This window comes from Panthera uncia, chromosome F2, assembly GCF_023721935.1.
Source record: "Panthera uncia isolate 11264 chromosome F2, Puncia_PCG_1.0, whole genome shotgun sequence".
Taxonomy (NCBI): domain Eukaryota; kingdom Metazoa; phylum Chordata; class Mammalia; order Carnivora; family Felidae; genus Panthera; species Panthera uncia.
In genome coordinates, this window is record NC_064812.1 from 62,549,433 (window position 1) to 62,577,090 (window position 27,658).

At 44.3% G+C, this 27,658-nt stretch overlaps 1 protein-coding gene across 2 annotated transcripts in view; it reads left to right on the top strand.

Annotated features, from left to right (window-relative positions):
- SLCO5A1 (solute carrier organic anion transporter family member 5A1) overlaps positions 1–27,658 on the top strand; it is a 301,315-nt gene that overhangs the window by 142,063 nt on the left and 131,594 nt on the right. For both annotated transcript variants that reach the window (XM_049633302.1, XM_049633301.1), the window contains exon 2: positions 10,648–12,049. In XM_049633302.1, the coding sequence (XP_049489259.1) occupies positions 11,134–12,049 (916 nt within the window). In that variant the 5' untranslated portion in view covers positions 10,648–11,133. The remainder of the gene's footprint in view (positions 1–10,647; positions 12,050–27,658) is intronic.

Below are 27,658 nucleotides of genomic sequence, written 5' to 3' on the forward strand. Positions count from 1 at the left end.
TCCTTTCCTGTTTTGGGACAGCCTGGAGTGTCCAAGGAATATCATACATGTCCCACTTGGGGGGGGGGGGGTTGCTGTTAGCCTGCATTTTGGCCTCAGCTTATCCCGCGCTCCCTTATCATATACATGGGCATTTGTCAGGTCATTCCTCAGTTTAGGCAAACTAAACTTAGCCTCGAATAGCTCTAATTTCTTCAAAGGGAAAGATAGACAATTCATTTGTCATTTAAATCCCATTCCTTGATGGCAGGTTTTGTGATCCCCCAAATGGATTACTAAAGCCTTTAAAATCACTTCCCTGATGGCCTGAGTGGTACGTTATACTCGTATTGGGTCATTTTGTCTTCATTAGTTACAATAAGACAAACGGAGCAGTTGTCAGAGTATCACAGCCAAAGGGAATGGAGCCTAGAAGTCGGCCAAAAACAAGCCCCTGTGCACACATGCCAAAGCCAATAAAAAAATAATATAGCACTTCAACCTGGACTTTTGGAGTTTATTCGCAATCAGATAATTATCAAAAATATCATTGACAACAACAAAAAAAGGCAGAGAAGAGAGAAGGGGACTTGAGTGAACTCTGTGGAAAGCGCTTTCAGAGTGTCTTTCCAGTAAGGAAAGGAGGTTTGAGCTCTGAGCTCCTGATCATCCCCACACAGCCCCTTCCATTTCTGTGTTTTTAGTTAAAGAAGTGTACCATGGGCGTTTGTGACTCAGGATCTCAGGAAGCTAGGTTCGATTTCGCCTCTCTTTTGCAAGACTGGCTGTGAGAGGAGGCCAGTTGACTCACCACAAGCGGCTGGCCAGGTATTTCTTAGCTTTACTATGGAATGCACTGGAGGTGGGGGTGGGGAGCAGTCTTCCGAGGGATGGGCTTTCTGGTATCTTGTCGGTGATGCTCATGCTCCCGCCTTCCACAGAAGGAATGTGGGGAAGGTTGGGAGGAGTCATGAGTTGGGAATGAAACCACAGCTAGTGACTGGACAGTTGGGCAGCCCTGTAAAACCATGAGGCCTACTCATTATAGAGATTAGGCCTTGATGGGTGGTTTGTTTTGTAGTTTTACTCAAAAGCAATAGCATGCTTCATCCTTTTTTTTTTTTAATTTAAATTTATTTTTATTTATTTTGAGAGAGAGCATGAGTGAGGGAGGGGCAGAGGCAGAGGCAGAGGCAGAGAGAGAATCCCAAGCAGGCTCCACACTGTCAGTACAGAGCCCAATGTGGGGTTTGAACTCACGAACTGCGAGATCACCACCTGAGCTGAAGTCAGACACTTAACTGACTGAGCCACCCAGGCACCCCCCCGCCCTTTTTAAATGTTACTTATTTATTTTGAGAGGGAGGGAGAGGCAGAGAGAGAGAGAGAGAGAGAGAGAGAGAGAGAGAGAATCCCAAGCAGGCTCCGCTCTGTCAGTGCAGAGCCCAAAATGGGCTCAGTTCCACAACCGTGAGTTCATGACCTGAGCCAAAATCCAACGCTTAATCGATTGAGCCACCCAGTCGCCCTGAGACATGCCTCATCTTAATCAACGATGACTTCCTAAAATGTATGTAAAGCACATTTCCAAGCAAACACAGCTAGGTAGCCAGAAGCATAGGTCTTGGAATGTGGCTAATCTGGCTTTGGATCTCCACACTTTCTATGCCTAAAGATTTAGGGTAAGTTGACGATCATTTTGAGCCTCAGCTCTCTCTTCTAAAATGGAACTGATAATCTAAACTGAGGAGTGAAGATGAAATAATGTACATAAAATAGGTAATCAGCCCTAATATGGTAAATAAGAGGGATCATTATTGTTGAGCTTTTCCTAAATTTGTGAGTAGGGGTGGTGGTACCGATGAGGAAAGGGTACCCACAGTTGAAAGATGAAAAATGAAGCAGAACAAACATAAACAACCAAATACCGGATCCTAAAGGGTATATGATATTTTATCAGTCTGATCATAATTTCCCAGATAGGAACAAATCCTAGAGAAGTGTGCGGACTGCATGAAAGAAAAGATTCGGATTCCCTGCCCTCTGACAACCAGAGAGGAAAAAAGGCGGTTAAGATGAATGCGGGAGACAGCAATACAGATCTGTAACAATGCCTGACGTTTGTTAGGTTCCAAGAACTTGGAAGGAAGCATTTTGCCGATGTTCTGTCATTTACTGCTTACAACAACCCCGTGAGATAGATTCTGTGATTAACCCCAGCCTGAAAACTGAGGCAGAGAGGTTTAGTAAATTATCCAAGGCCATACCGGCATAAAGGGCAGAGCCAGAATGAAACTGAGGCAGTTTGGCAACAGAGCCCTCTTTTTCTCTCTTTCATCATTGAGGCATGTGTCATAGTCTAATTGGAAGCATTTTTTCCTTCTGAGTGGTGCATAAAACAATGGTGCCTTCTAGAATTGGGGCGTCATGTTGTGATGACATATGTATAAGTGACACCCATGTGCTCACCACAAAGATGAAATAGTGTTAATTTGCCACAGATGACAACAGACCTTCGGAAGGGGGTGGGGAAACGGGGGAGGATGCCGCTGTCCAGAAGCTAGCCTCCCTTTTGCTAACAGCAGGACTTACATACACCACAGATTGTTTATAACCGTCAGTGCTTCAGGTCTTTCATTTATTATCATTATTTTAAAGTTCATTTATTTGTTTTGAGAGAGACAGAGAGAGCAAGAGCAGGGGAGTGGCAGAGAGAGAGGGGGAGAGAGGGAATTCCAAGCAGGCTCCATGTTGGCAGTGCAGAGCCTGATGCAGGGCTCGATCCCACAAACCGTGAGGTCATGACCTGAGTGGAAACTGAGAGTCGGCCACTTATCTGACTTGAGCCACCCAGGCACCCCTCACTTACTATTTTTTATAACTTTATTTTATTGGTAAGAACACCTTACAATGAGACCAACCCTCAACAAAATTTTAAGCGTACAATATATTATTGCTGACTATAGATACCATGTCATACAGCAGATCTCCAGGTCTTTTATAAAAAAATTTTTTTTAACATTTATTTATTTTTGAGAGACAGAGCACGAGTGGGGGAGGGGCAGAGAGAGAGACACACACACAGAATCCGAAGCAGGCTCCAGGCTTCGAGCTGTCAGCACAGAGCCCAACACGGGTCACGAACCCACGAACTGTGAGATCGTGACCTGAGCCAAAGTTGGACACTCAACCAACTGAGCCACCCAGGCGCCCCTGCAGGTCTTTTAGATAAGTGTAAAGAACTGAGAGAACGTGCTGCCATTCTACCTGCTTTGAAGGGGAGCTTCAACAGTGTGTCACTGCAGTGAGGGTGTTGTTTTATATTATCTTGTGTTAATTATTCTTCTGTGCTCTGGGATATGATCACCTCCTTCAGGTCACCGCTGGAATATGGATCTTTACAATCTTTTAGGGAAAAAAAATGTCCTCAGATAGGGAATGGAAACGAGAAAGGAGGAAGGAGAGAGGAATTCTAGCTTTCTCTTGGCATTGCTCTCTGGATCTCGACTTTGAGAAGTTTACTGATTGTTCAAGGTCATCCCTAACATAGGTCCTAAAGAGACTTCTGCTTTAGAAAGGCGAGTTGAGAGCTAGGCAGAGGGGCCTCCAATTGTGGATGAGTGAGCCATAATTTAAAAAACCACCTATCTGCTGTATTAATCTTAGCTTAGTGTAGGACAGAGAAATCACTCTGGGCTTTTGGCAGAAAGAGACTCACTACAGAAAGATACATGCTTAGAAAATCTCTGGAAGGGCCAGACAAATGATCTCTAGATTGGATGACCAGGAATGACTCTTGGAACACTGTAGATCTTTCCTGCTAGGGAAACTGGTTTATCTGTCACAATCTGGGGGAGGAAGCAGTGGGGTTAGAAATCAAAGATCTTCCCTGGTGTATTCGCTTCAGGAGACCCAGTGCTACGACTGCCTTTCAACACCCAGAAGCTGGAGTTTGGACAAATGAATACTGAAGCAGAAAAACAACATGTCTCCCTGACCTGCTTGCTGGCATAAGACAGCCAAAAAGCTGGCCTGTGACTCATCCCACCTTCCCAAACCCACAGGAGTGCTTCAGTTCTCATCCAGAATCACCTGATCAGCAAGGGAGTCTGGGGGATGTGTTTTTTTGTTGTTTTGTTTTTAAAGTTTTCTAGACGGTCATTCAAGAAGAAACAAATGTAGGGGCTGCACATTGAATGTCAATCAAGCATATCTAACACAGTTTCATTTCATTTTATGCTTTGTATTTATTTTCCTTTTTTAGTTCAGGCCTTGACCCAACTTGTACTATAGATTATAAGGAAAGCTAATATCTGAGTCAGAATGTTAAAATTGGGTGGTGCCTGTTGGGAACTGTGTAGGGTTGAGGATGTAACCCTGCTTCCAAGCTAACAAGAGAGCCTGCTACTGTTTCATGGGTGCTAGGGAGAAGAGACTCCAGAGTCAGACAAAGGACATTGTTACTGATGGCAAAAGCAGCAGGCAGTGTCTGTATGATGTTTGTTCGCTTCCCCATGCCCACTAAATCCCCCCAGGTGATGCAGCAGCGTCCTGTACCTGCAGTGGGTTGCCTTACAGGAGAGGAGCATTGAGCCTGGGGGCTGCACTGAAGCAGAAGCAAGCCTGGTTTGTCCAGGGGAAGATGTTAGCTCATCCCTCAAGGTTGCTGGCTGCAGACACACACTGAGAAATGGCCTGGGCCTTGCCTTCTTGGCCTACCCACAAAAAATGTGCAGAGATGCTTAGGGCCCATGGCAGATCACCTCTTCTTACCTCCTTCTTCCCCCTTCCTGTCCAACTTCCTTCCTTTTCCAGGCCCAGGAGCCAGTGGTGGTAAATATGAATATCTTTCAAGGGAATGTGAATCTTTGGAGATAGATGTCTCCTGTTCACAGGGAATTTTCTCCTCATTACTAGCCTTAGATTATCTGGCTTACTTTTATTAAGGGAGGTGGCAGGTTCTAGAAGGTCCTGACTGATAGAGTCTTGTCTCCTTGTCCTCGCTGTGTCCCAGAGGTGCAGCCAAATTGCTTGGCTCCTTTAGAGGGTGACCATGCGTCCAAGTGTTCAGGGGACTGTGGCCTCTTGGGCCATGGGACTAGCAGTGCTAAAGCTCACGCAGTTGGTCAGATACTCCTTCAGCACTTGCAAACCACAGGGCTGGAGTGACTGGGTGCATTCTCTGGACCCCAGGGCCAAATCTGTTTCTCTTTTGTTTTACCCAGCTTGAAATTTCCTTCTAAGTGAGGCTGTAAATGCCAAGTCCTGTTCAGAGTTTACTTTTTAATCTTATAGTTAACAACACTGTATTGTATGTTTGAAAGTTGCTAAGGGAGTAGATCTGAAAAGTTCTCATCACGAGAAAAAAAATTTGTGACCATGTGTGGTGATGGATATTAACCAGACTTATCGTTGCAATTAGTTCACAATAGATACATATATCAAACCATTATGTTGTACATCTAAAAAGCATCATGTCAAGGATATCTCAATAAAAATAAAACTAAGTTAAAAAAATAAAAACAATTTGAGGAAATCAGTTATATAGTAAATTACTTTTTGGAGGCACCTGGGTGGCTCAGGGGGTTAAGCGTCTGACTTTGCCTCAGGTCATGATCTCACAGTTAGTGAGTTCGAGCCCTGTGTCCTGCTCTGTGCTGACAGCTCAGAGGCTGGAGCCTGCTTTGGATTCTGTGTCTCCCTGTCTCTCCCTGCTACTCCCCTACTTGTGCTTTCTCTCTCTCTCTCCCCCTCTTTCTCACAAAAACAAGTAAAAACAAAACAAATTCCTTTTTTGAACTAAGAATAGAGATGTAATTTAAATATGTCACAGAGGCTAATACTCTCGATACCTCTTTAGGGTCTGTGAATAAAGCTGTGTTTCAATATTGAAAAAAAAGTTAACTTAAACATACAATTTGTCCCCTCTGAAGCAACCAGTGTCTAATTCAGTTATAGCAACTGTGAATTATATTTTAAGCCCAGAAAATATTCTGCACCAAAATCCAGTTCTTCACGTGTCTGGGAGACTTCTGAAGTGAGCCTTTTTTCAGGAAGGAGAGAAAAGAGTGAAGAACAAGTTCCCTCTCACTTTCCTTGTTCCATTCTCCAGAGCAGCCAGATTTTAAGCCCATGGAATTCAGTAGGTAATTTCAAAGGCTATCTTCTTATTATATGAAGGCTGGGAAAGGAGCAATTTATGTGTAAGTTACACTGATTAATGACTTAGGAGAAGCATTAGCAACCTGGAAATTTGAAGAGAGTTTATCCCAATATACCTAACAAGGTACACATTCTGGTTAAGGCAGCTGTACTCACTTACATGGTGTGAAATAAGCCACGGGTGTAGTAGAATCCCATGATGTGAATCCATTTCTTTCTATGAATCTGACAATTAGGGCTGATGGAGACACGCCTGGCCTTTTCCAAGGTCACACTTAACTATGGAAGAGAAAGCAAAAGAAGTGTCTCTTGCTAAATGTTTTCTTCTTGTTTCTGATATGGGTAGCTAATTGGGCCTTTTTAGATTCTGTCTGTAAATCATGATCTTTCTATGAGGGGCAATAAAAAAATCTATAGGTTCTTAGAGTTGTTTCTAGTTTAACTACAGTAATGGACCATGAATAAACACAGCATGTTCCAGGGACATGATTATTTGACTTTCAGCAGGGAAGCCGTCTGTTGGCACCTAATGCAACAGATTGAATTTGCTGGAGAAAAACTGACGTCTGGGGCTGGGGCTGAAAGGAGAGAATGGGCCAAAGAGCTTAGAAGGATGTAATAGGAGGCAGATCGATTCTGTTTGGATCCAGACTAAGCTCCGAGGAGTATTTAGGTGCAAGAAGTGATGCACGCTTTTGCCTACATTACCAGCAGTAAGAGACTACAATTTGGGCCGGGGTGGAGCTGGAGTCATACTGCTTGTTTGTGGAAAAGAAACAGTGGGCTTGATGGAGATCTCAGGAGGAGGGCATAGTGGCAGGGGATGAGGAAAGGAGTATCTTTGCCCCATTTGTTTGGTCAGTCTGGAAGCTACCAGAAGATCAGTGTTGCCTCATCATGGGCATCAAGCACACACTAACCGCTCTTTGGTGTCAGCTGGCCTATTTTGTTCTCCAAGGATTGACTGTGAATGGTTGTTATTGGATTAAAGTAAGATAATTAACAGATGCAAGGTGCACCGAAAAGTCAAGCTGCTGTACAATTATGAGAGATCTTCCAGTCAGGGTTAAGAGGATGGGCTTTAGGAACACATGGGTTCCACAGACCAGCTGTGCGCCCTCACCGAGTTACTTAATCTCTCTGCACCTCACTCATCAGGTCTGTAAAGTGGAGACAGTATTCTCATTGGAAACGGCCGAGGGTCAACGAAGTGGCTCTGGCATGGCAGGAATGGCGAGCATAGTCATGGCAGTTGTAGAAGGACAATCCCCTTCCTTCTTTAGATCACCATCTCCCTCTCTTGAAGCTCAGCTTGAAGTAAGTGTCCTCCTACTTGCTACAGTGAATGGACTCTTCTCAGTTAACCTATCTGACTTCTCTTCAGGTCTCCATGCATCTAATAACTCCCTTCTTAAGAATTTTCTGCTGCTATGGCTTCTGTGACTTCTCTGATTCCTCACCCACCTCCATTGCTTCTAATCTCCCTCCTGAGCTTTTTCCCTCTCCGTCTCTTAGACTGTGGTCTTAGACAGGGCCCTGTCCTTAGCCTTCCTCTCTGCAGTCTGCCTGGTCTTCCTTATTCACCTGATTGTCACCTTTGGGCTGATGACTGTTAATTCACATCTCCAGTCCAAACTCCCTGTGTATCATATATCAAAATGGCTTATGGGACATGTATACCCTCCTGGCGAAATCAATGCGTCTGAAAGGAGAACCATCTTTCCCTCAAGAGCACACGTCTCCTCCTGTGTTTTGGTTGGATGTCATCTACCCAGTCAGTCCCGTATGAAACTTGAGAGACATCTTACATTGGACCGTTTTCTCATCTTCCAGATTACATTGACTTCCAGGTATGGCCACTTCCACCTTCTCATTGTATAGTTAATCAGTTCCTCCTCTCCATGTCCTTGTCACCACCTCATCCCATTTTGTCGAGAGATTGCTTCCTAACTTGTCTCAGTGCCCTCAACGTGGCCTCGATTCACCCACCACTGCCAGAACACCTCTCTGATGAGCGACTCAGAACATCACCGGCCCTTCACAGCAGACAGCTCACAAGCCGTGAAGCCCTTGCTGACCTTCTCCACGCTGCAACCCTTGCGGTCCTTCCTCGGCTCCATCCCTGCGATCTCCCTGCAACTCCTCTACCTATTAACTTGTAGCACCATGCCCCGTGCTGTTGCACACGCCTTTCCTTCTGCCTGGAAATGATGATGGAGTTAAGTGAATGGATATTAGGTTCTTCGGTGGCATCCTGTAAGGAGCTCGCCTCGTTGTTTTAGGCTACTTAGGGGATATTTCTTCCACAATACAGAGGTTTCCTCAGTCCAGGGATCCTGTCCTGTTCATCTTTGGTCCCCACAACCTACTCTGGTCCCTAGACATTGTGGGTGCCCACGACACGGAGCAAACGGACAGAAATAATTTCTTTATTCAGAATGGGCTCCCTGGCTCAGCAGCTCACTTTTTTGGAGACCTGCCCCCTCAGGGCTTCAGCGCTCCTCCGCCTCCCGTCCTGGCCGGGCGGGTGAAGGGCGGCGGGTGGCCCGCTGCCTCCGGGCCCGGGCTGGGCGGCCGCCCGCGCGCCTGCGCCCTCTGCTGCTCCGTTCCGGGCGCGTCTCTGTGCGCGTGTGTCTGGAGAAGGAGGCTTGGGTGACAGGCGAGGGGTGGGGGTAAGAGTTCAGCCCGACTCACAGTCTCATTCACTGATTTCTCCGCGGCTGGACCGAAGCTGCCTCCCCAGGCGTCTCCCCACAACTCCCGCGCCTCCACAGCCCCCACTTCCCGCCGCTCCGCTCTCAGCCAGACATTCTGACCGACACTCACCAGTGAGTAGCGGCGGCTGGTGCGCCCGGGCAGCGCGGCGAGCCGTCCTCCCGCGGGCTGTGTGTGCGTGTGTGTGTGTGTGTGTGTGTGTGTGTGTGTGCACGCGCAGGGGTGTCCCAGGGATTCCACGCCGGCCCCGAGAGCTCCCGGCTTGGGAGCGTGCGTCCCTCCGCGCCGGCGCTGCGGGGTGGGTGCCCGCGCGGGCAGGGGCTCGGCCGCCGCCGAGCGCCGAGGGAGTTTGCCGGGATTCCCCGGGTCGGCGCGCGGCCGCCGGTGGGGTTCCCCGGGACGGCGCCCGGGCGAGGAGGCGGCGGGGAAGCCCGGGCTGCGAGCGGCCGGCAGGCCGGGAATCTGAGAGCCCGTCCGGCACGGCGGAGCCGAGGGAGCCGCCGGAGCGGCCGCCCCTGGCCGCCCAGCCTCCCCGCCTTTCTCCCTTACCCGTCCTCCTTTCTTCTCTCAGCAGCATCACACAAACGCGAAATGAAACCCAACGCGGCGAAGTCCGGCTCTCCTCTCCCACCTGGTGCACATCACCCCGGGCGGGAGCACTGAAGTGGGAGTCCCCGAGATGAGGGGCGGGGGCTTACCCCGGGGACACACCTGTTTTCGGCTCTCGCTGAATTCAAGCCGGATGCGGGAGCGCGCGAGGGGCTCCGATATCCACGCCTGTGTGCGTATGTGTGTGTGTGTGTGCGCGCGTGTGTGAGGGGTCTCTCTGCGTGTCTGTGTGTGTGGTGTGTGTGTGCGCGCGCGCTCGCGCACGCACCCCGGGCCCACGCGCGCAGGGTGCGCTCGATGTAAACAGCATACCTCTCCCGCGGCCTCCTGGCGCCAAGACTGCTCGGTGGGCTCCCAGCGAGCTCTGTGACAGCGAGCGTGCCGGCATCTCTTTGTTTGGCTGTTGCTTCCCCACCCCTCCGCAAAGCAAACTGATTTTCGGTTTCGCGTGACACTGCGCGCTGGGACTTAGTGTGGGCCGCAGCCTCAAATGCCCCTGGTATTTGAAATTGAATAGTTCTTTCGGTCCGGGGGGTTATTTTTAGTGTCGGGAGTAAAGAGGCTAGCGCGTTGACCTTTTTGCGGCTGCTTTGGGCTTTGCATACGTGTCCCTGATGGAGCAGACGGATTCGCATCCAGTCGCGCACACGTGCCTGCGCACAAGTGTGTACACACATTTCTACACACGCAGCTTTCCCCTTTTCTTTTTTAAAATCGGTACTGGGAATGTACTGTTTGTAAGGAAACACACACACACACACACACCCCAAAAAAACTTTCCTTTGTTCTTTTGGGCATTTTCTATTTTGAGTAATGGAGTAGGAGTACCAAAAGGTTGCAATTAGTTCAGTCGAATAAAAGACACTGCCTCTGAGTCACGGCTGCCAGGTTGATAATTATTAACATATAAAAGCAGATGCTCTGTTTAAGGCAAAAGGGGCGGGGCGGGGGCAGGTCCATGGTAGACAATGAGGGAGGGTCTCTGCCGACCGCCTGCTGCTTATTGTTCGGGCACTAGAGGCTGCAGCCTGCAGCCGCTTCCTCCTCCAGGGCTTCGCTCCCCGCTCGTGCCTCGGTCCCATTTGGGACCGTCCGCGTCACCCAGCGCTGGCCCCCGGGGCGGCGGGACGCCAGCCCCAGCCGCAGCCGCCCTTCGCTGACCGCCCTCTCTCTGCTTTGCAGGTTGGCATCTTTGCGCCCGAGGGTGTCGCAAGCGGAGGCGGCGAGGACAGGGCGCCTCCGGCCCAGCCAGCCGGGCGGTATGCGGCGCGGGCAACAGCGCTAAGCGCCCCCACGCTGGGCACGGGGCGTACTCGCTCCAGGCGGCGGGCCGAGCGGCGGCGGCGGAGGGGATGCGCCCGGGACGCGCAAGGCTCCTACCGCCAGCTACCGCCCCGAGGTGGACCCCCAGCAGGGCTCAACGCAGGACCGCGCGGACCCCTGCCCCCCGGGGCACGCGGCTGCGGAGCCTCGGGGCAGCATCTGCGGTCAGGATGCCCTGGGTGCCTCCCTGCTGGTGAGGATGCCCTGCTGCGCGGCTCTGCACCCCCGGCCCCGGTCCCTGGTAGGCACGACTGAGAGGGCCAGACTTCGGCCCCTGGTGCCGGTGGATGAAAAGCGCCGGAGTCCTTGAGTGCGACCAGCGATCGAATCTGAATTCTAAGAGCCATGGACGAAGGCACTGGGCTGCAGCCCCAGGCGGGAGAGCAGTTGGAAGCGCAAGCCACAGTAGGAGCTGTCCAAGAGAAGTGCGAACCAGAGACCTTTAGGTCCAAGAGTTTACCCGTCCTGAACAGCGCCTCCTGCCGGCCAGACCTCAGTCCTGCGAGTACAGGCGCAAAGGCAGCTTTTGGCTGTACAGATTCTTTGGGCCGTCAGGAGTCGAAACAGGGCCCAAGCGGGTTGGCCCCCAGTCCCTCTGCTCCGTCCACTTCGGCAGAGATGGCAGGGCTCATGGAATGTAACCACAGGGTGGAAGTCAGCAAAGCCGTGTCGGTGTCCTCCACGCTGGCCACGCTCCAGGGGAGAAGGTGCCTCTATGTGGTCCTCACTGATTCCCGTTGCTTCCTGGTTTGCATGTGTTTCCTGACCTTCATCCAGGCGTTGATGGTCTCCGGCTACTTGAGCAGTGTCATCACCACCATCGAAAGGCGCTACAGTCTGAAGAGTTCTGAGTCGGGGCTACTGGTCAGCTGCTTTGACATTGGGAGCCTGGTGGTGGTGGTGTTCGTCAGCTACTTTGGCGGCCGGGGTCGGAGGCCCCTGTGGCTGGCCGTCGGTGGACTTTTCATTGCCATCGGGGCTGCCCTCTTTGCTTTACCTCACTTCATCTCGCCTCCCTACCAGATCCAAGAGTTGAATGCCTCGGCCTCCAACGACGGCCTGTGTCAGAATGGCAACTCCACGGCCACCTCGGAGCCTCCCGCCTGCCTGAAGGACTCAGGAGGAAATAATCACTGGGTCTATGTGGCTTTATTCATTTGCGCACAGATTCTCATCGGAATGGGTTCCACACCTATTTATACCTTGGGACCAACCTACTTGGATGACAATGTCAAGAAAGAAAACGCATCCTTGTACCTAGGTAAGACTTTCCTGTCCTCTCAGATAAGCTTGAACTCAACAATCAAAAGGAAACACTTTTTCACATTTCCCCAGGAGATTTTATACACACACACACACACACACACACACACACATACACACGACACAAAAAATATATATGTATAGAATCTCATCATATATACCTCACTATACATATATTTATATATATATATATATACATATACTGTATCTATAATGTCATTGTATATATTACATGCATATTTTCAGCATTAAGCTTCAGTGTATTTTATATTTTTGTGTGTTAGCCTTAGTGTGATGTGTTTTAGTTTGGAAGAGAATCAAATAGAGAAGTCCTTGAGCTAATCGTCAGACTCACACTTCACACTCTTTCCCCAAGTAATGCAAACTTTTAACTTTGGGGTCGTGCTTCTTTCTCTTGCTGTCTTCCTTTGGAAAAGCCCGAACTGATCAAGTTTATTTTCTAATGGCTGTTCTTCTAGAAAGGTCAGGAACGAATAGAAGCACCTGGTGTGGAGTGAAGCTTTGGATTATTTACTCCTTTCATCCCCTGCTGCTTTTCATTCTTGTCCTCCACAGCAGGGCTAATGGAGCATCCAGACTACATACAAGATGCTTTACTGCCTCTGTACCTGTATTCCTTACGTATATCACCTGCATCACTATCTAAAAACAAAACTCGAGTGATACCAAATGACTAAGTTATCTCTATGCAGAAGCAAGATCGCACGTTGCTATTTTTGTTGCTGGTTGAAGACCCTTAAGTACATGAACTTGGGAGCAGGTGGCTCTTGGATTTGGTCATTTGACCTGCAAGAATCAGCTCCTGTGACAGGGATGCTGGGGTTAAATAGAGGGTGCTCATATGAGGCGAGGCAGCCACTGCAGCAGGTAGGAAAATGTAGTTCCTAGAAATCTGTGTGGTTGTCAGCACCTCCCTCTACCAGCTGCCCCTTCAAAATTGAACTTTTAAGGGATGGATTTAAACCCTTGAAAAGGGTGAATAGCAGTCATGCTACATGGGATCTCTGTTTTTCTATGTTTCTATACTGGGGTCCAACTAAAAGAAGATAAAGAATTGTACTTTATTTAAAAAAAAACAACAACAGTAGATAAGCAAATACCAGCTACATTTACCATTTTATTAGCCATGTGTTGATAGGATCTTTGGTGTGGGAATAACAAGGTTTCAAAGGACGGTGAGAATGATACCCCATTAAGAGGGCTATGATCTTTTCTCAACACAATTGCTATCCCCAGAATATGTTGTAGAGGGTGTCTGAGCAATGTATAGTCCCCAATAACTGGTTCAAATGCATTAGGACAAGAGTTTTATAATTTATTTGTATTATTAAATGCAAAGGAAGGAAATTTTCATTCAGAGAAGAGAGGACTAGCTTGCTTGTTACTTTGTCTCCTTATCTTCTAACATTTATTATGACAAGTTTTCAAACATATAGAACAGGTGAAACAGTACAATGGACCCCAATATTTCCACCACTTAGACTCAATAATTGTTCATTGTGTCAGATTTGCTTTATCAACCTGCGCGTGTAAGTATTATGTAATATATTTTCTGGGTGAGGGTGGGGAGATAAGCCCTTTTAAAGTAATTGTAGACATCACTAAGTTTCAGTGTGTATCTTATAAAAATAAAGACTTTTTTTGACATCTGTGCAGGAACTTTAACCTGCCGAGTTCATAATCATTCCCTAATATCATCAAATATCCAGTCCATATTAAAATTTCTTCAATTGCCCCCTCAATGTCTTTGATAACTGTATTTTGCAAACCAGAAGCCAATCAAGATTCTCATGCATTGCATTTGTCCACTAACCTTGTTAGTGGTTTTATAATCTAGAACAGTGCCTCAACGTTTTTTTCTTTTTTCATCATATAGACTTTTTGAAGGGACAAGGCTAGTTGATTTGCGGGATGTTCTACATTCTAGATTTATCTGATTATTTCCTTGTGGGGTTGCTTACCTTGTCTTCCGTCCCGAATATTTCTCATAGGCTGGAAGTTCAGTCTAAAGATGTAAATAGATTCAGACACAACACTCTTGGTCAGACTACTTCAAGGCAATGCGGTGTGTTTTACGTTACATGGATCTGGCCATTCATTAGTGATGTTACGTTTAATCACTTGGTTGAGTGGGTGATTGCTAGGTCTTTCCACTGTAAACATGTACTTCTCCCTTGGAAAATAATAAGTAATCTTTAGAAAGATAACCTGACTCTGTAAATATCCCAATTGTTATTCTTATTTTTGCCGATCGTTGCCTCCGTTTACTTAGAACTCCCTTCTACCCCACTTCTTGGATACTGTTCACACAAATTTGCTTCATCAAAAACACAGGCAGGGCCCTACACAAAGGGAGAACATCCACTAGTAAGAGCCCTATGATTTAACTTTTCTGGTCGTGGTTATACACTGAGAAGAAAAACAGCAAGTTTTTCCCAAAGTGCTACTTTGGGGAAAACCAAAAATGAGACAGAGTCCCAGCCCCTGAAGAGCTTTCAGGGTAATAAATAAATAGTGCCCATTTGACATAGGGGTGTGAAGTGACCCGTGCAAAGGGAGGAAAAATGGTATTTGCTTATTCCTCCTTCTATTCCTCTTCCCCCCCCCCTCTACTTCCTCCTCCCTTTCCTCCTCCTCCTCTTCTTTTGAAAAAACCTTGATGAAGGCCTTAGGACACATTCTTTGGGAAACTCTGGAGAATTCTGTTGTATTAAGTGGATCTCAGCAAAAGCTACAGTGGTTTGAGTGCCAGGAATCTTACATGTACTATTTTACTTAATGTTCTCAGTGACCTCCTGAGATGGGATTATTTTCATGGATGGGGACACTGAAGCTCAGAGAGTTTGAATGACTTGCTTAAGGGCTTCAAACCCACCCCTCTCTGACCAGAGAGCCCTTGGGCTTCCCTCCTCACTGCGTGTTTTCTGGCAAGAGGCTCTGAGAGCCAACTGAAAGAAAGTCAACTGAAAGAAAGCAAAGGATGTGCCGTGTCCATAAGAGCCCTGAACATGGTGCAGAAGGAAGCTGAATTGGCCCACAGTTCCTCAGAGCAAGAGCCGTCTTAAATCTTTAAAAAAATTTTTTTAAATGTTTATTTATTTTTGACAGAGAGAGAGCCTGAGCAGGGGAGGGGCAGAGAGAGAGGGAGACACAGAATCTGAAGCAGGCTCCAGGCTCTGAGCTGTCAGCACAGAGCCTGACGTGGGGCTCGAACCCACAGACCGAGAGATCATGACCTGAGCTGAAGTCGGACGCTCGACTGACTGAGCCCCCCAGGCGCCCCGTCTTAAACCTTTTAAAGCAGGTTTTGTAGGTAACCTCTGTGTCAATTCAAATAAGAGAGGCCACTATATTCCTAGACATGAGAGGTGTTAACCTAGTATGATGTGGGATTGTTTCTAATAAATAACTCTTTCAATCTTTGTTATTTTTTGCAAAACTGTTCTATATTACCTTTTTCACTGTCCACTCCTTTCTTAGTGTTTCTGTCCATCTTTTTGACTTCTCATTACAACCATAGAAGGAAAAATAAATGCAGGTAGCAAGTTCGTAATTGTGGGCACGAACAGATACTGAATTAACATTAAAACCATTGAAACGGAACGTAAATGTATGTCTTAATCTTGTGGATGTTTGATGTTAGCATTTTGGCAGTTTTAACCGTAGAACAGTTGTGGTCGTAGATGAGCTACGGTGGCCTTTATACCCACTAAGTGCCCCAACTCCTGCAGGGAGAGAGGTTTAGTGTTGACCTGGGGCGCAGAGAAAGCTTTGCGGCTATTAAGAAGTGAGGTTAGTAACTAGACCATGATTTGAAATTGTATCTCACGAAGAGAGAGGAAATGTGGTCCTTTGGGGGCAAGAAACTAGTGAACTAACAGTGAAATGAGAAAGAATGGCTAACAGGTAGGAAAAGGGAAAAGGGGATGCATTTCTAGAATCGAAAGCCACAAGTCTCATTGGGGGATATTCAGGATAAGTAATAATAGGTATGGGTTGGCCGTTGGCCAAGCGGTGTGGTGCAGCATTCACGTCCTTGGTGTGTGAGCCTTGACTTCACACCACAGAGAAGGGGCGGGGTTGGCACAGTGCCTTAGAAAGCGCTAGATGAGGAGGCAGGAGGTCTATATTTTAGTCTGGCTCTACCGGTGACTGGTGGTGAGACTTTAGACAAATCCTTTAATGTCTCCCAGCCTCTGTTTCCGCACGAGGATTAGTACATTTGTTTCCCTCACTGTAATATTTTGAGGACCAAATGGGATTACATGTGTGCAAGCATTCTGCCAACTGTAAGAGGCAGCACTCCGCTCTGCTAAAGTGGAATTCAAACTCATCCTACAGAGTGGGCAGAGTGAGGAGTGAGAGATATTTTACGCTTTCTGAGTATGAAAACCCTTCACCAGATCTTTTTACAGTTAGAAAAAAGGAAAGAAACAGTGTGTAGGCAATTAAAACATTGTATAGGAAATCACTCCTTGGAAACATTGTACGGTACCTTTGATCAGCGTTTCAGCAACGTTATGCTCGTTATACTCGGGAGTAAAGGAGTTTTTTGCGAACCCAAGGTTTTATTACCAGAGCTTTCTGTATGTCATCCTTTGATGACCATCTTTCTTGAGTGTGTGAACATTTATGCAGTGGATATTTGTGCCTCGTGTAACGTAACAGAAGCTCTTCTGAAGTTTGAGGGGGCTCTGTGGTGTCCTGGTTTTACTATTGTGGGTCTTCATTTGCCCACATAGACTGGCAGGACATTTGGTGAACATGAGCTGGTCCGAGGACATACACATACTCAGAAGGAATATTATTATTATTATTATTATATTTTATTTATTTATTTATTTATTTATTTATTTATTTATTTTGAGATAGAGGGAGAGAGAGAGTGCAGGCGCATGTTCGGGCACCCACGCAGGGTGGGGAGGGAGCAGAAGTTGAGAGAGAGAGAATCCCAAGCAGGTACATGCTCAACACAGAGCCCAACATGGGGCCTGATCCCATGGCCCTGGGATCACGACCTGAGCCAAAGTCAAGAGTGGAACGCTTAACCAGTCGAGCGACCCAGGTGCCCCTCAGAAGTAATATTATTATCTTAAAATACATAGCTGGTGGCTTCTTCCTTTTTTTCCTTTTTTCACATTTCCTCAGTCTTTTAAAAGTACAGTGAGATTGAAATCAGTTGAGTTCTACTTCATCAAGGTTTTATAGTAATATAAACATTATATATATGTGTATGTATATGTGTGTGTATATATATTTTTGCTTTTTTTCTGAGATAAAGTGCTCTTTCCAAGTATGAGAACCCTTCATCTTTTTTTTTTTTTTTTTTTTTTTTTTTAAAATTTGGAAAAGAGAAGGTACTTCTTAGAAACATTGTATAGAAAAATCTTCATTAGTTTTTAGCAACGTTGTATACAACAATCTGTATCTGGGGCGCCCTGGGTGGCTCAGTTGGTTAAGCATCCTACTCTTGGTTTTGTCTCAGGTCATGATCTCATGGTTCGTGAGATCAAGCCATGCATCGGGCCTGCTTGGGATTCTCTCTCCCTCCCTCTCTCTCTCTTCCTCTCCCTCTCCCTGCCCCTCCCTTGCATGCTCTCTTTCTCTCTCTCTCAAAATAAATAAAACATTAAAAAAAAAGAACAATCTGTGTCTCAATGTAAAGGATTTTATTTATAGTAATAAAAACAATGAAATGTACAAAGACATATGTTTCAGTTCAGTGTTCCCAAAACTGTATAACCAAAGTGTATATGTGGCTTTGGCAAGTTAGGGGTTTATTTATCTTGAGCAACAACCCAGCTTCCTCTCTTCTTGACCGGCTCCTGGCAATGGGTGCTACACCTGAGGCACTGCATGCCTGTTCCTCACAAGGAGAAAGTGGAGGAGGAAGCACCTGTTTACTCTCAAGGATGTCTTCTTGGCCAGTTGGAGTCTCCTGGCCTCTTCCAGCTAACATGATTTTGGGGAAGGCAAAGTTTTAGGTTCCCAGTCTGTATGGGAGAGGAAGGCAAGTAAAATGAAGGTGGAGCAAATACGGAGTGACTTCTAGTTGTAGAAGTCTTCCACACCGGCTATGTTTTTCTTTTTTATCTCAGTAGCCAGAAAATTTAGGACATTTTTTTTTTTTTTTTTTTTTTTTTTTTTTACTGGCCAGTATTAATAACCTACCCTAAGTAGTTTATAGCATTGTTTTTCCTGACTTTTTGGATGGGATTTTGAAAGGACCCAATAAATAGCACCCTTTCCCTCACTTGACTTCTGAGGTAGTTGAGAAATAAGTCAAAGACCAAAATATCACCTTTGTAAAGGGATAGAAATGAGATTGAAGAATGTAGCTCATATCTTTGTGCAAATGGACTTTGTAATTATGCCACCATTAAACAGACTTATCCAGTCACAGGCAATGCTGGGGCTTAACAGTGTAGCAGCCTTGGGTCTCCCCATGTGGGGTGGGGCCCTGGCTGGGGGCAACATAGCTAAGACTTAGGCCAAGAGGGAGCAGGGCAGAATTTTTACTCCCTACCTGCGTGCTAACTCCCAAGAGACAAAAAGGAGGAGTTGAGCTGAACATCTTGGTTTATTTTAAGATTCATCAATCACATTAATCTGCTGCTGCTTTCCTAGGAAAGAATGGTGCTGGGGCAAGGGGGGAGCCAACAAAGGAAAGATCATGTGGAATATATATTCTCTTTTAATTCTAACTCATTTTTTATTCTGCTTTAATTTTGCTTGTCTTGTTTACAATGTGTTCATCTTTGAAAGCCTCATAAAATCCTTTTGGGAAGTAGACTCTGTATAAATCATGAATACATAAAAAAAAATAATCTGCACTGAAAACTACTATGAGGGAGAATGACGGCTGAGGGATTTGAGGAAATGATGATCCAGGACACCTAGAGAAATAACCCAGATGGATGCAGGGCAGAGAGTGAGAACGACGTGGCATCTGTGGCCTGTGGCGGCGTCTTGTTGGGATGTCAGTGAGTTTTACATATACCTGGGACAGTTAGTCTGTGTCAGAAATGTCTTCTCTACCCTTAGCGATTACTGAATTTATATCAGCTGCGTGCTGGTCACTTGTGGCCTCTAAGACAAACTAGTCAGTCTAAGATGTTGAGAAACACTTCATATTCTAACTGATCAGTAAAAGGGTTTGCTTCCTCGCTGGGGAAAAGACAGTTGAGTGCGCCTTGATTTATTCAGCCCACCTGCAAAGAGAACAGCCTTTTTAGTAGTATTTATGCTACGTTTTTCAAGCATGATTTATTCCATCTCTCCCCTCCCGGTGCTATGAATTCTGTTATGTACGCAGTCTGAAACAGCCCTTCTGAAACTTTAAAAACGTGTGAATCGCCTGGGTGTCTTTTAAAAAATGCAGATTTCTGCTTCTGTAAGTCCGCGGTGAGGCCTGGGATTCTGCATTTCTAACAGACTCGCAGGTGAGGGGAGTGCTGCTGGTCTGAGGACCGTATTTGGAGGAGTAGGGGTCCACAGATCTTTGGTTCGCTTCCCCCACGTCCCCCGTGGGAAGTTGCCGTCTGGGCTTGGGGGTGGAGCCCCTGTACTGAAGTTCTGTGTCATCAAGAACCCTCCCATCTCTTACTCATTTGTGAAAGCAAGATGTCAGTTTTGGGTATTTCATAAGCTGTGGCTCCTGTTTTGAATTCCACAGTTGTGTGACATGATCACTGCTGAGTTCAGTAAGAGAAAGTGACCTTAAACAAATGTTGTTCATCTTGACATTCACCAAAGGAAGCATCACTTTGTTTATCTCATTCTTCACCCTGAAGGCTCCGCGCTGACGGGTTTCTCTCTGTTGGTGGAACTCTGTCAGAGGTGCGTTTGTGTGCTCGCCCTATGAGGTCCCTTGGTTGGGGAAAAGCATACAGAGCCATGTACTTGGCTCTGCTTTTTTCTTTCTAAACAATCTAGAAAATTTAATAGTGAATTGGGAGTTTGATAATAGATAAATGTGACATCTGGGTATATTGGAAATGGTTTTGAAGAATGAAGATCAGAAGTTTTTCCTTTGCAAAGGGCGATCAGACAGAGAAGGGCATGACTGGACTGGCTGACTGAGTTCTTTCCCATAGTAATTGTCAAGTCAGTGTGTGTTCCGGAGATCATCTCGTTTATTTCTTTTTTTAAGGTTTATTTACTTATTCTGAGAGAGAGAATGCATGTGACCCACATGACCCAGCAGTCCAACGTCCGCGTATATATATCCAGAAGAGGTAAAAGCAGGGTCTAAAGACATATCTGAACACTCATGTTGATAGCAGCATCACTCATAATAGCCAAGGAGAGGAAGCAATCCAAGTGTCCATCAACATATGAATGGATAAACAAAATGTATATGCATATAATGGGATATTATTTGGCTTTAAAAGGAAGGGAAATCCTGATACATTCATCTACAACATGGATGAATCTCTTTTTTTTTATTTAATTTTTTATTTTTTTAAATTTTACATCCAAATTAGTTAGCATATAGTGAAACAGTGATTTCAGGAGTAGATTCTTTGGTGCCCCTTACCCATTTAGCCCATCCCCCCTCCCACAACCCCTCCTGTAACCCTCAGTTTGTTTTCCATATTAATGAGTCTCTTATGCTTTGTCCCCCTCCCCGTTTTTATATTATTTTTGTTTCCCTTCCCTTATGTTCACCTGTTTTGCCTCTTAAAGTCCTCATATGAGTGAAGTCATATGATTTTTGTCTTTCTCTGACTAATTTCACACAGCACAATACCCTCCAGTTCCATCCACGTAGTTGCAAATGGCAAGATTTCATTCTTTTTGATTGCCGAGTAATACTCCATTGTATATATATAAACCACATCTTCTTTATCCATTCATCCATCAATGGACATTTGGGCTCTTCCCATACTTTGGCTATTGTTGGTAGTGCTGCTATAGACATGGGGGTGCATGTGTCCCTTTGAAACAGCACCCCTGTATCCCGTGGGTAAATGCCTAGTAGTGCGATTGCTGGGTCATAGGGTAGTTCTATTTTTAGTTTTTTGAGGAACCTCCATACTGTTTTCCAGAGTGGCTGCACCAGCTTGCATTCCCATGAATCTCTTTTTTTAATGTTTCTTTCTTTTGAGAGAGAGGGAGAGAGAGAGAGAGAAAGAGAGAGAGAATGGGGGAAGGGCAGAGAGAGAGGGAGACAGAGGATCCTAAGCAGGCCCTGTGCTGACATCAGAGAGCCCCATGTGTGGCTCTAACTCATGAACTGTGAAATTGTGACCTGAGCCCAAGTCAGACACTTAACCGACTGAGCCACTCAGGGACCCCAACATGGATGAATCTTGAAGACATTGTGCTAAGTGAAATGTGACAGTCAGAAACAGACAGTACTGTTTGATTGCACTTATACAAGGTATCTAAAATAGTCAAATTCATAGAAACAGAAAGTAGAATTGTGGTTGCCAGGGTGTGGGGGGAAGGGGGATTGGGTATAGACTTTCAGTTTTGCTTGATAAAAATTTCTGAAGACCTATTGCACAACAATATACTTAACAGTATTGAACTGTATGCTTGAAAATCGTTATTGAGGTAAAAAAATTAAAGGGTTTCCCCAAGTCACACAGCCAATTTGTTTTGAGTCTGAGTTGATCTATAGATTATAAACCAATCTGTATTTATTTATTTATTTATTTATTTATTTAAAATTTTTTTAACATTTATTTAGTTTTGAGACAGAGAGAGACAGAGCATGAACGGGGGAGGGTCAGAGAGAGGGAGACACAGAATCCGAAACAGGCTCCAGGCTCTGAGCTGTCAGCACAGAGCCCGATGCGGGGCTCGAACTCACCGACCGCGAGATCATGACCTGAGCCGAAGTTGGCCACTTAACCGACTGAGCCACCCAGGCGCCCCACCAATCTGTATTTAAAAAAGTCTACTACAAAAATGGAAATTCTGGGAATTTCAAGTCCTTGGATGGTAGAATTGTTTTTTCCTAGCCCATGCAGCATTCTAGCATGTGTTGGTTCGGGTGTCTATATTTCAGCTATGAGAATTTTTTTCAAGTGTGTGTGAGTTTCAAGTCATTTCTTATGGGTGTAATTAAGAAAAAAAAAGGAATAGGGATTTTGTACAAGAAAAATGGAGTAAAAAATGGATTTTACAGTAAGCATTTTAGGGAGGAAGTCTTCAGTGAGAAAAGGTGAAGAGACATACATGGGCATTTGGATTGTTCTGTTGTGTCTTTTTGGAGAAAGAGACTGGAATATTTGAAATTGGAGAATATGGGTCCATGTCCACATATTGTGCTGTGCTGGGTGCTCCCGAAAGAAGTAGTGCTTTCACCTTGTGTTTTCCATCTCCCTGTTCTAGAGAAAAAGAGATGGGGGTTTCATAGCTGCCTGGTCCTCCTCCTCCAAAACCATTCACAGTAGTCAGGAGTGCCATGTTCTGAATCTCAGTTCCTTTATGGAAAATTTGTAGGTTATAGGTCATTCTGAAACAGTGGTTCTCAAGCAGGGTGATTGCTTCCCTCCCCGCAACCACCCAACTGGGTAATGTCTGGAATCTTTTTTTAATTGTCACAGCTTGGATGGGTATTTTAGTGGTATTTTGGCTAGTGTTGCTGCTAAGCATCCTACAGTGCACAGGACGCCCTTCCCCCCATCCCCAGAGATTTGTCAATGGTGATGCTCTAAACTTAAGCATCCAGAAATGCCCAGATGGCTCAGTCAGTTAAGCATCTGGCTCTTAATTTCAGCTCAGGTCACGATCTCACGGTTTGTGAGTTCGAGCCCCACATCGGGCTCTGCGCTAACAGTGCTTGGGATTCTCTCTCTCCCTCTCTCTGCTTTTCCTGTCTTTCTCTCTCTCTCTCTCAAAATAAATCAACTTTAATTTTTTTAAATGTTTATTCATTAAAAAAATTTTTTTAACGTTTATTTATTTTTGAGACAGAGAGAGACAGAGCATGAACAGGAGAGGGGCAGAGAGAGAGGGAGACACAGAATCTGAAACAGGCTCCAGGCTCTGAGCTGTCAGCACAGAGCCCGATGCAGGGCTTGAACTCACGGACCGTGAGATCAATGTTTATTCATTTTTGAGAGACAGAGAGAGACAGAGCATGAGCGGGGGAGGGGCAGAGAGACAGGGAGACGCAGAATGTGAAGCAGGCTCCAGGCTCTCAGCTGTTAGCACAGAGCCTGACATGGGGCTTGAACTGACAAACCATGAGATCATGACCTGAGCTGAAGTTGGACCAAGCCACCCAAGCGCCCCTAAATAAATAAACTTAAAAAAAAACAAAACTTACGCATCCAAATTACTCTATATCTTGTATTTTTTTAATGTCTTGGAACTATAAGTGGAAATCTCTAGGTCATAGAATCAGAAAGCATTGAACATTTGGATGGAGAAGATCCAGGTAAAACATGTCTTTGTAAATAGAAAGGGTTTCTAGCAAGCAAGGGATAGGAAATGCAAATTCATTGTGCATTACTCATTGCTACATCTTGCTCAGTAAATATAGTATTTATACTATCTTATGTTATTATTAGAATATAGGAGATAATATGCCATAGTATATTATTTTCAGTGGATATAAAAATATGTAGGGTTTCATGATTTTTATTGTGACTTCATTTCCCAGCTTAAAAAGGTTTTTAATCATAGAGATTTTCTGGACCATCTTTAGAGTTGGGAATACTGAAACCCTTGAAAAGGGAATGGTGTGTGTGTGTGTGTGTGTGTGTGTGTGTGTGTGTGTGTGTACTAAGGTAGTGGAATGCCATTTGCTTCTGATATCTGACTTTGTTTTAGTGGTTGTGGCTTTAGTAAAGAAAACATTGAGACAAGGAATTCTGGAGAACTGTAAAGTGATTAATCAGCATTTGAAAGCACAGCTCACCAAATAATTGGACCTCAAGAGAAGATGTAGGATAGATTTAATGAGGGGTTATAAGACCTAAATTTTTTCTTAAAAATAAATGAATGCTAAATTAACTAAAAAAAAAAAAAAAAAAAAAAACCAACAACCTTGGATACAGTTTCATTGTGGGATCTAACAAGGATTATTTTTAACAGCAAATATATTTTTTTAATGTTTATTTACTTGTTTTGAGAGAGAGAGAGAGAGAGAGAGAGAGAAAGAGACAGACAGAGAGAGTGTGAGTGGGGTAGAGATAGAGAGAGAGGGAGACAGAATCCCAAGCAGGCTCAATGTGGGGGTCAATCTCATGAACCATGAGATCATGACCTGAGCTGAAATCAAGAGTTGGATGCTTAACCGACTGAGCCACCCAGGTACCCCAACAGCAGATATTTTTGAGAGTTTAATATATACCAGCCATTGTGCTAAATGCTTTATCATCTTATTTTATTCTCAGAACAACTCTACATGGTAGCTACTTTTCTTCTTTTCTATTGTGGCAAAAAATACTTAAGACTAAATTTACCATCAACAATATTTAAGAGTATAGGTTGGTAGTGTTGAGGATATTCACACTGTTGTGCAGTAGATCTCTAGATCTTTTTCATCTTGTAACACTGAAATTCCATATCCATTAAACACTAATCCTCCCTCCCTTTGTTCTTGGCAGCCCCCTTTCTACTTTCTGTGTAAACTGTATTGACTACTGTAGGTACTTCATATGAGTGGAATCACACAGTATTTGTTCTTTTGTGACTGGCTTGTTTGGCTTAGCAAAACGTCTTTGAGTTCCATTCATGTTGCAAATGGCAAGATCCCATTCTTTTTCATGGCTGAGTAATATTCCATTGTATACATATACCGTATTTTCTTTATCCATTCATCTTTTCATGGATACTGGGATTGCTTCCACTTCTTGACTATTGTGAATAGTGCTGCTGTGAATATATCTCTTTGAGATAGATTTTGCTTTCAATTCTTTTGGACACATACTCAGAAATGGGATTGCTAAATCATATGATAACTCTATTTTTAATTTTTTGAGGGTCCTCCATACTATTTTCCATAATGACTCCACCATTTTACACTCCCACCAACAGTGCATGAGGGTTTCATCTTCTCTATATACTTTCACAATCACTTATTTTCTGTTCTTTGATTAGTGGCCATTTTGATGAGTGTGAGTTGATATCTTATTGTAGTTTTGATTTGCATTTCCTTGATAGTTAGCGACACCAAACATCTTCTTATATGCATATTGGCCATTTACATACTTTCTTTGGAGAAATGTCTAAATTGTTTGCCATTTTTTAATTGGATTATTTTTTTGTCGTCATTGACTTCTAGAATTTTCTTCTATATTCTGGATATAAACCCTTTATCAGATATATGATTTACGATTATTTTGTCCCATTCTGTGGGTTGGCTTTTCACCCTGTTGATTGTTTCCTTTCATGTGTAGAAGTTTTAATGTTTGGTATAGTTTCATTAGTCTATTTTTGATTTTATTGCCTATGCTCTTGAGGTCATATCCAAGAAATCATTGTCAAATCCAATGTTCCAAACCTTTCTCCCTAGGTTTTCTTTTAGGTGTTTTTAATAGTTTTATATCTTATGTGTAGGTCTTTAATTTGGGTTAATTTTTACATATAGTGTAAAGTCAGGGTCTACCTTCCTTCTTTTGAATGTGGACATCCAATACCATTTGTTGAACAGGGTCTCCTTTCCCTATTGTGTAGTTTTGGTTCCCTTGTCAAAAATTGACAGCTCTTTTTCTATTTTCTATTTTTATATTATATGTATATTTTATATTACATATATATGTAGGTATAAAATGTGTATATATAAATTGTACAACTATTTTATATATATATACATATGTATATGTATATATATACACACACACACACACACACACACACACACAGGTGCCCCTAAATAAATAAACTTAAAAAAAAATCTTAAGGATCCAAATTACTCTATATCTTGTATTTTTTTTTATGTCTTGGAACTATAAGTGGAAATCTCTAGGTCATAGAATCAGAAAGCATTGAACATTTGGATGGAGGAGATCCAGGTAAAACATGTCTTTGTAAATAGAAAGGGTTTCTAGCAAGCAAGGGATAGGAAATGCAAATTCATTGTGCATTACTCATTGCTACATCTTGCTCAGTAAATATCATAGTATTTATACTATCTTATGTTATTATTGGAATATAGGAGATAATATGCCATACATATTATAGTTGAGGAAATTGAGATTGACTAATATACTCAAGGCCATCTCAAAAGTGGCAAAGCCAGCACCCAAGGCCATCATCCAGAGTCTGAACTCTAAGGATCAGCATTATGGAAAGAGGATGGGAGGGAAAAGTTTATAAATTTCTGGTGTGGTTTTGGCTGAGTTTTCTTTTCTTTTTTTTAAAAATTTTTAAAGTTGTATTTATTTATTTTGAGAGAGAAAGAGACAACACGAGTGGGGGTGGAGCAGAGAGAGAGGGAGAGAGAGAGAATCTCAAGCAGGCTCTGCTCTGCCTGCACAGAGCCTGATGCCAGGCTCGAACTCATGAAAATGTGAGATCATCACCTGATCTGAAACCAAGAGCCAGACATTCAACCAACTGAACACCCAGGCACCCCTTGGCTGATTTTCTTAGTCTTTCTTACCTATAAAGGAGATGAGGAGGTAAGGCTAGTGGTTTCTTAGATTCTTATCACCTCTTAAGTTATCCAATTCTGTGCCTTCTCTGTGTGGCTTGATATAGTCTTGTTCTGGAACTTTGTACTCAGATCTTGAGAGAAGTTATACTCTGTTCTGTTTTCCCTTAAGCCATTAGAAGCTAGTCTTGAGCCCTTCCTCCAACCTCTGGTGCCTTGATGATCACCATGTGACATCTGTCCTTGGGAAGTCAAATATTCCTTTAAAAAAAAATTTTTTTTTAAAGTAAACTCTACACCTAACGTGGGACTCAAACTCATGGCCCTGAGATCAAGAGCCACATGCTCCTGATTCTGAGCCAGAATCAGGCATTCCTGTTGCTCCTTATCAGGCAGCTGTGTGTTACCTGGTGGTAAATTCAGAGCCTACTTCCCTTCCTGGGAGTTATGATTGCTTGTGAAACTGCCACCCTGCAAAAATGCTAGTCTCTGTTACCTAATATAACCTGAAAAGGCAGGTGCAGATTACTCTTGCTCAGAAGAGAGCATATTTAGGTAATTAATATTTTCAGCAGGAGGAAATTATATAATTGGCAAATGTATGAAACTGAAGTGTGCCATTCCTGTCTAGCATGTGGGAATTCTCAGCTGTAATACTTTAATAATAATAATAATAATAATAATAGTAATAATAATGGGTTTTGGTTTTTTCAGGTGTTCTCTTATTTATTTATTTATTTATTTATTTGGCCTCTAATTCCTAGGAGGAAAATAGAAGTTTTAAAGTTTGTTTTTCTTTTTTTTTGTAAGAAAAGGGGAGAAATTGGGGCACCTGGGTGGCTCAGTTGGTTGAGCATCCGACTCTTGGTTTCAGCTCTGGTCATGATTTCACAGTTAGTGAATTTGAGCCCTGCATTGGGTTCTGTGCTGACAGTGTGGAGTCTGCTTGGGATTCTCTCTCTTCCTTTCTCTCTGCCCGTCCCCAACTTGTGTGTGTGCATGCATATGCACTCTCTCTCTCTCTTTCTC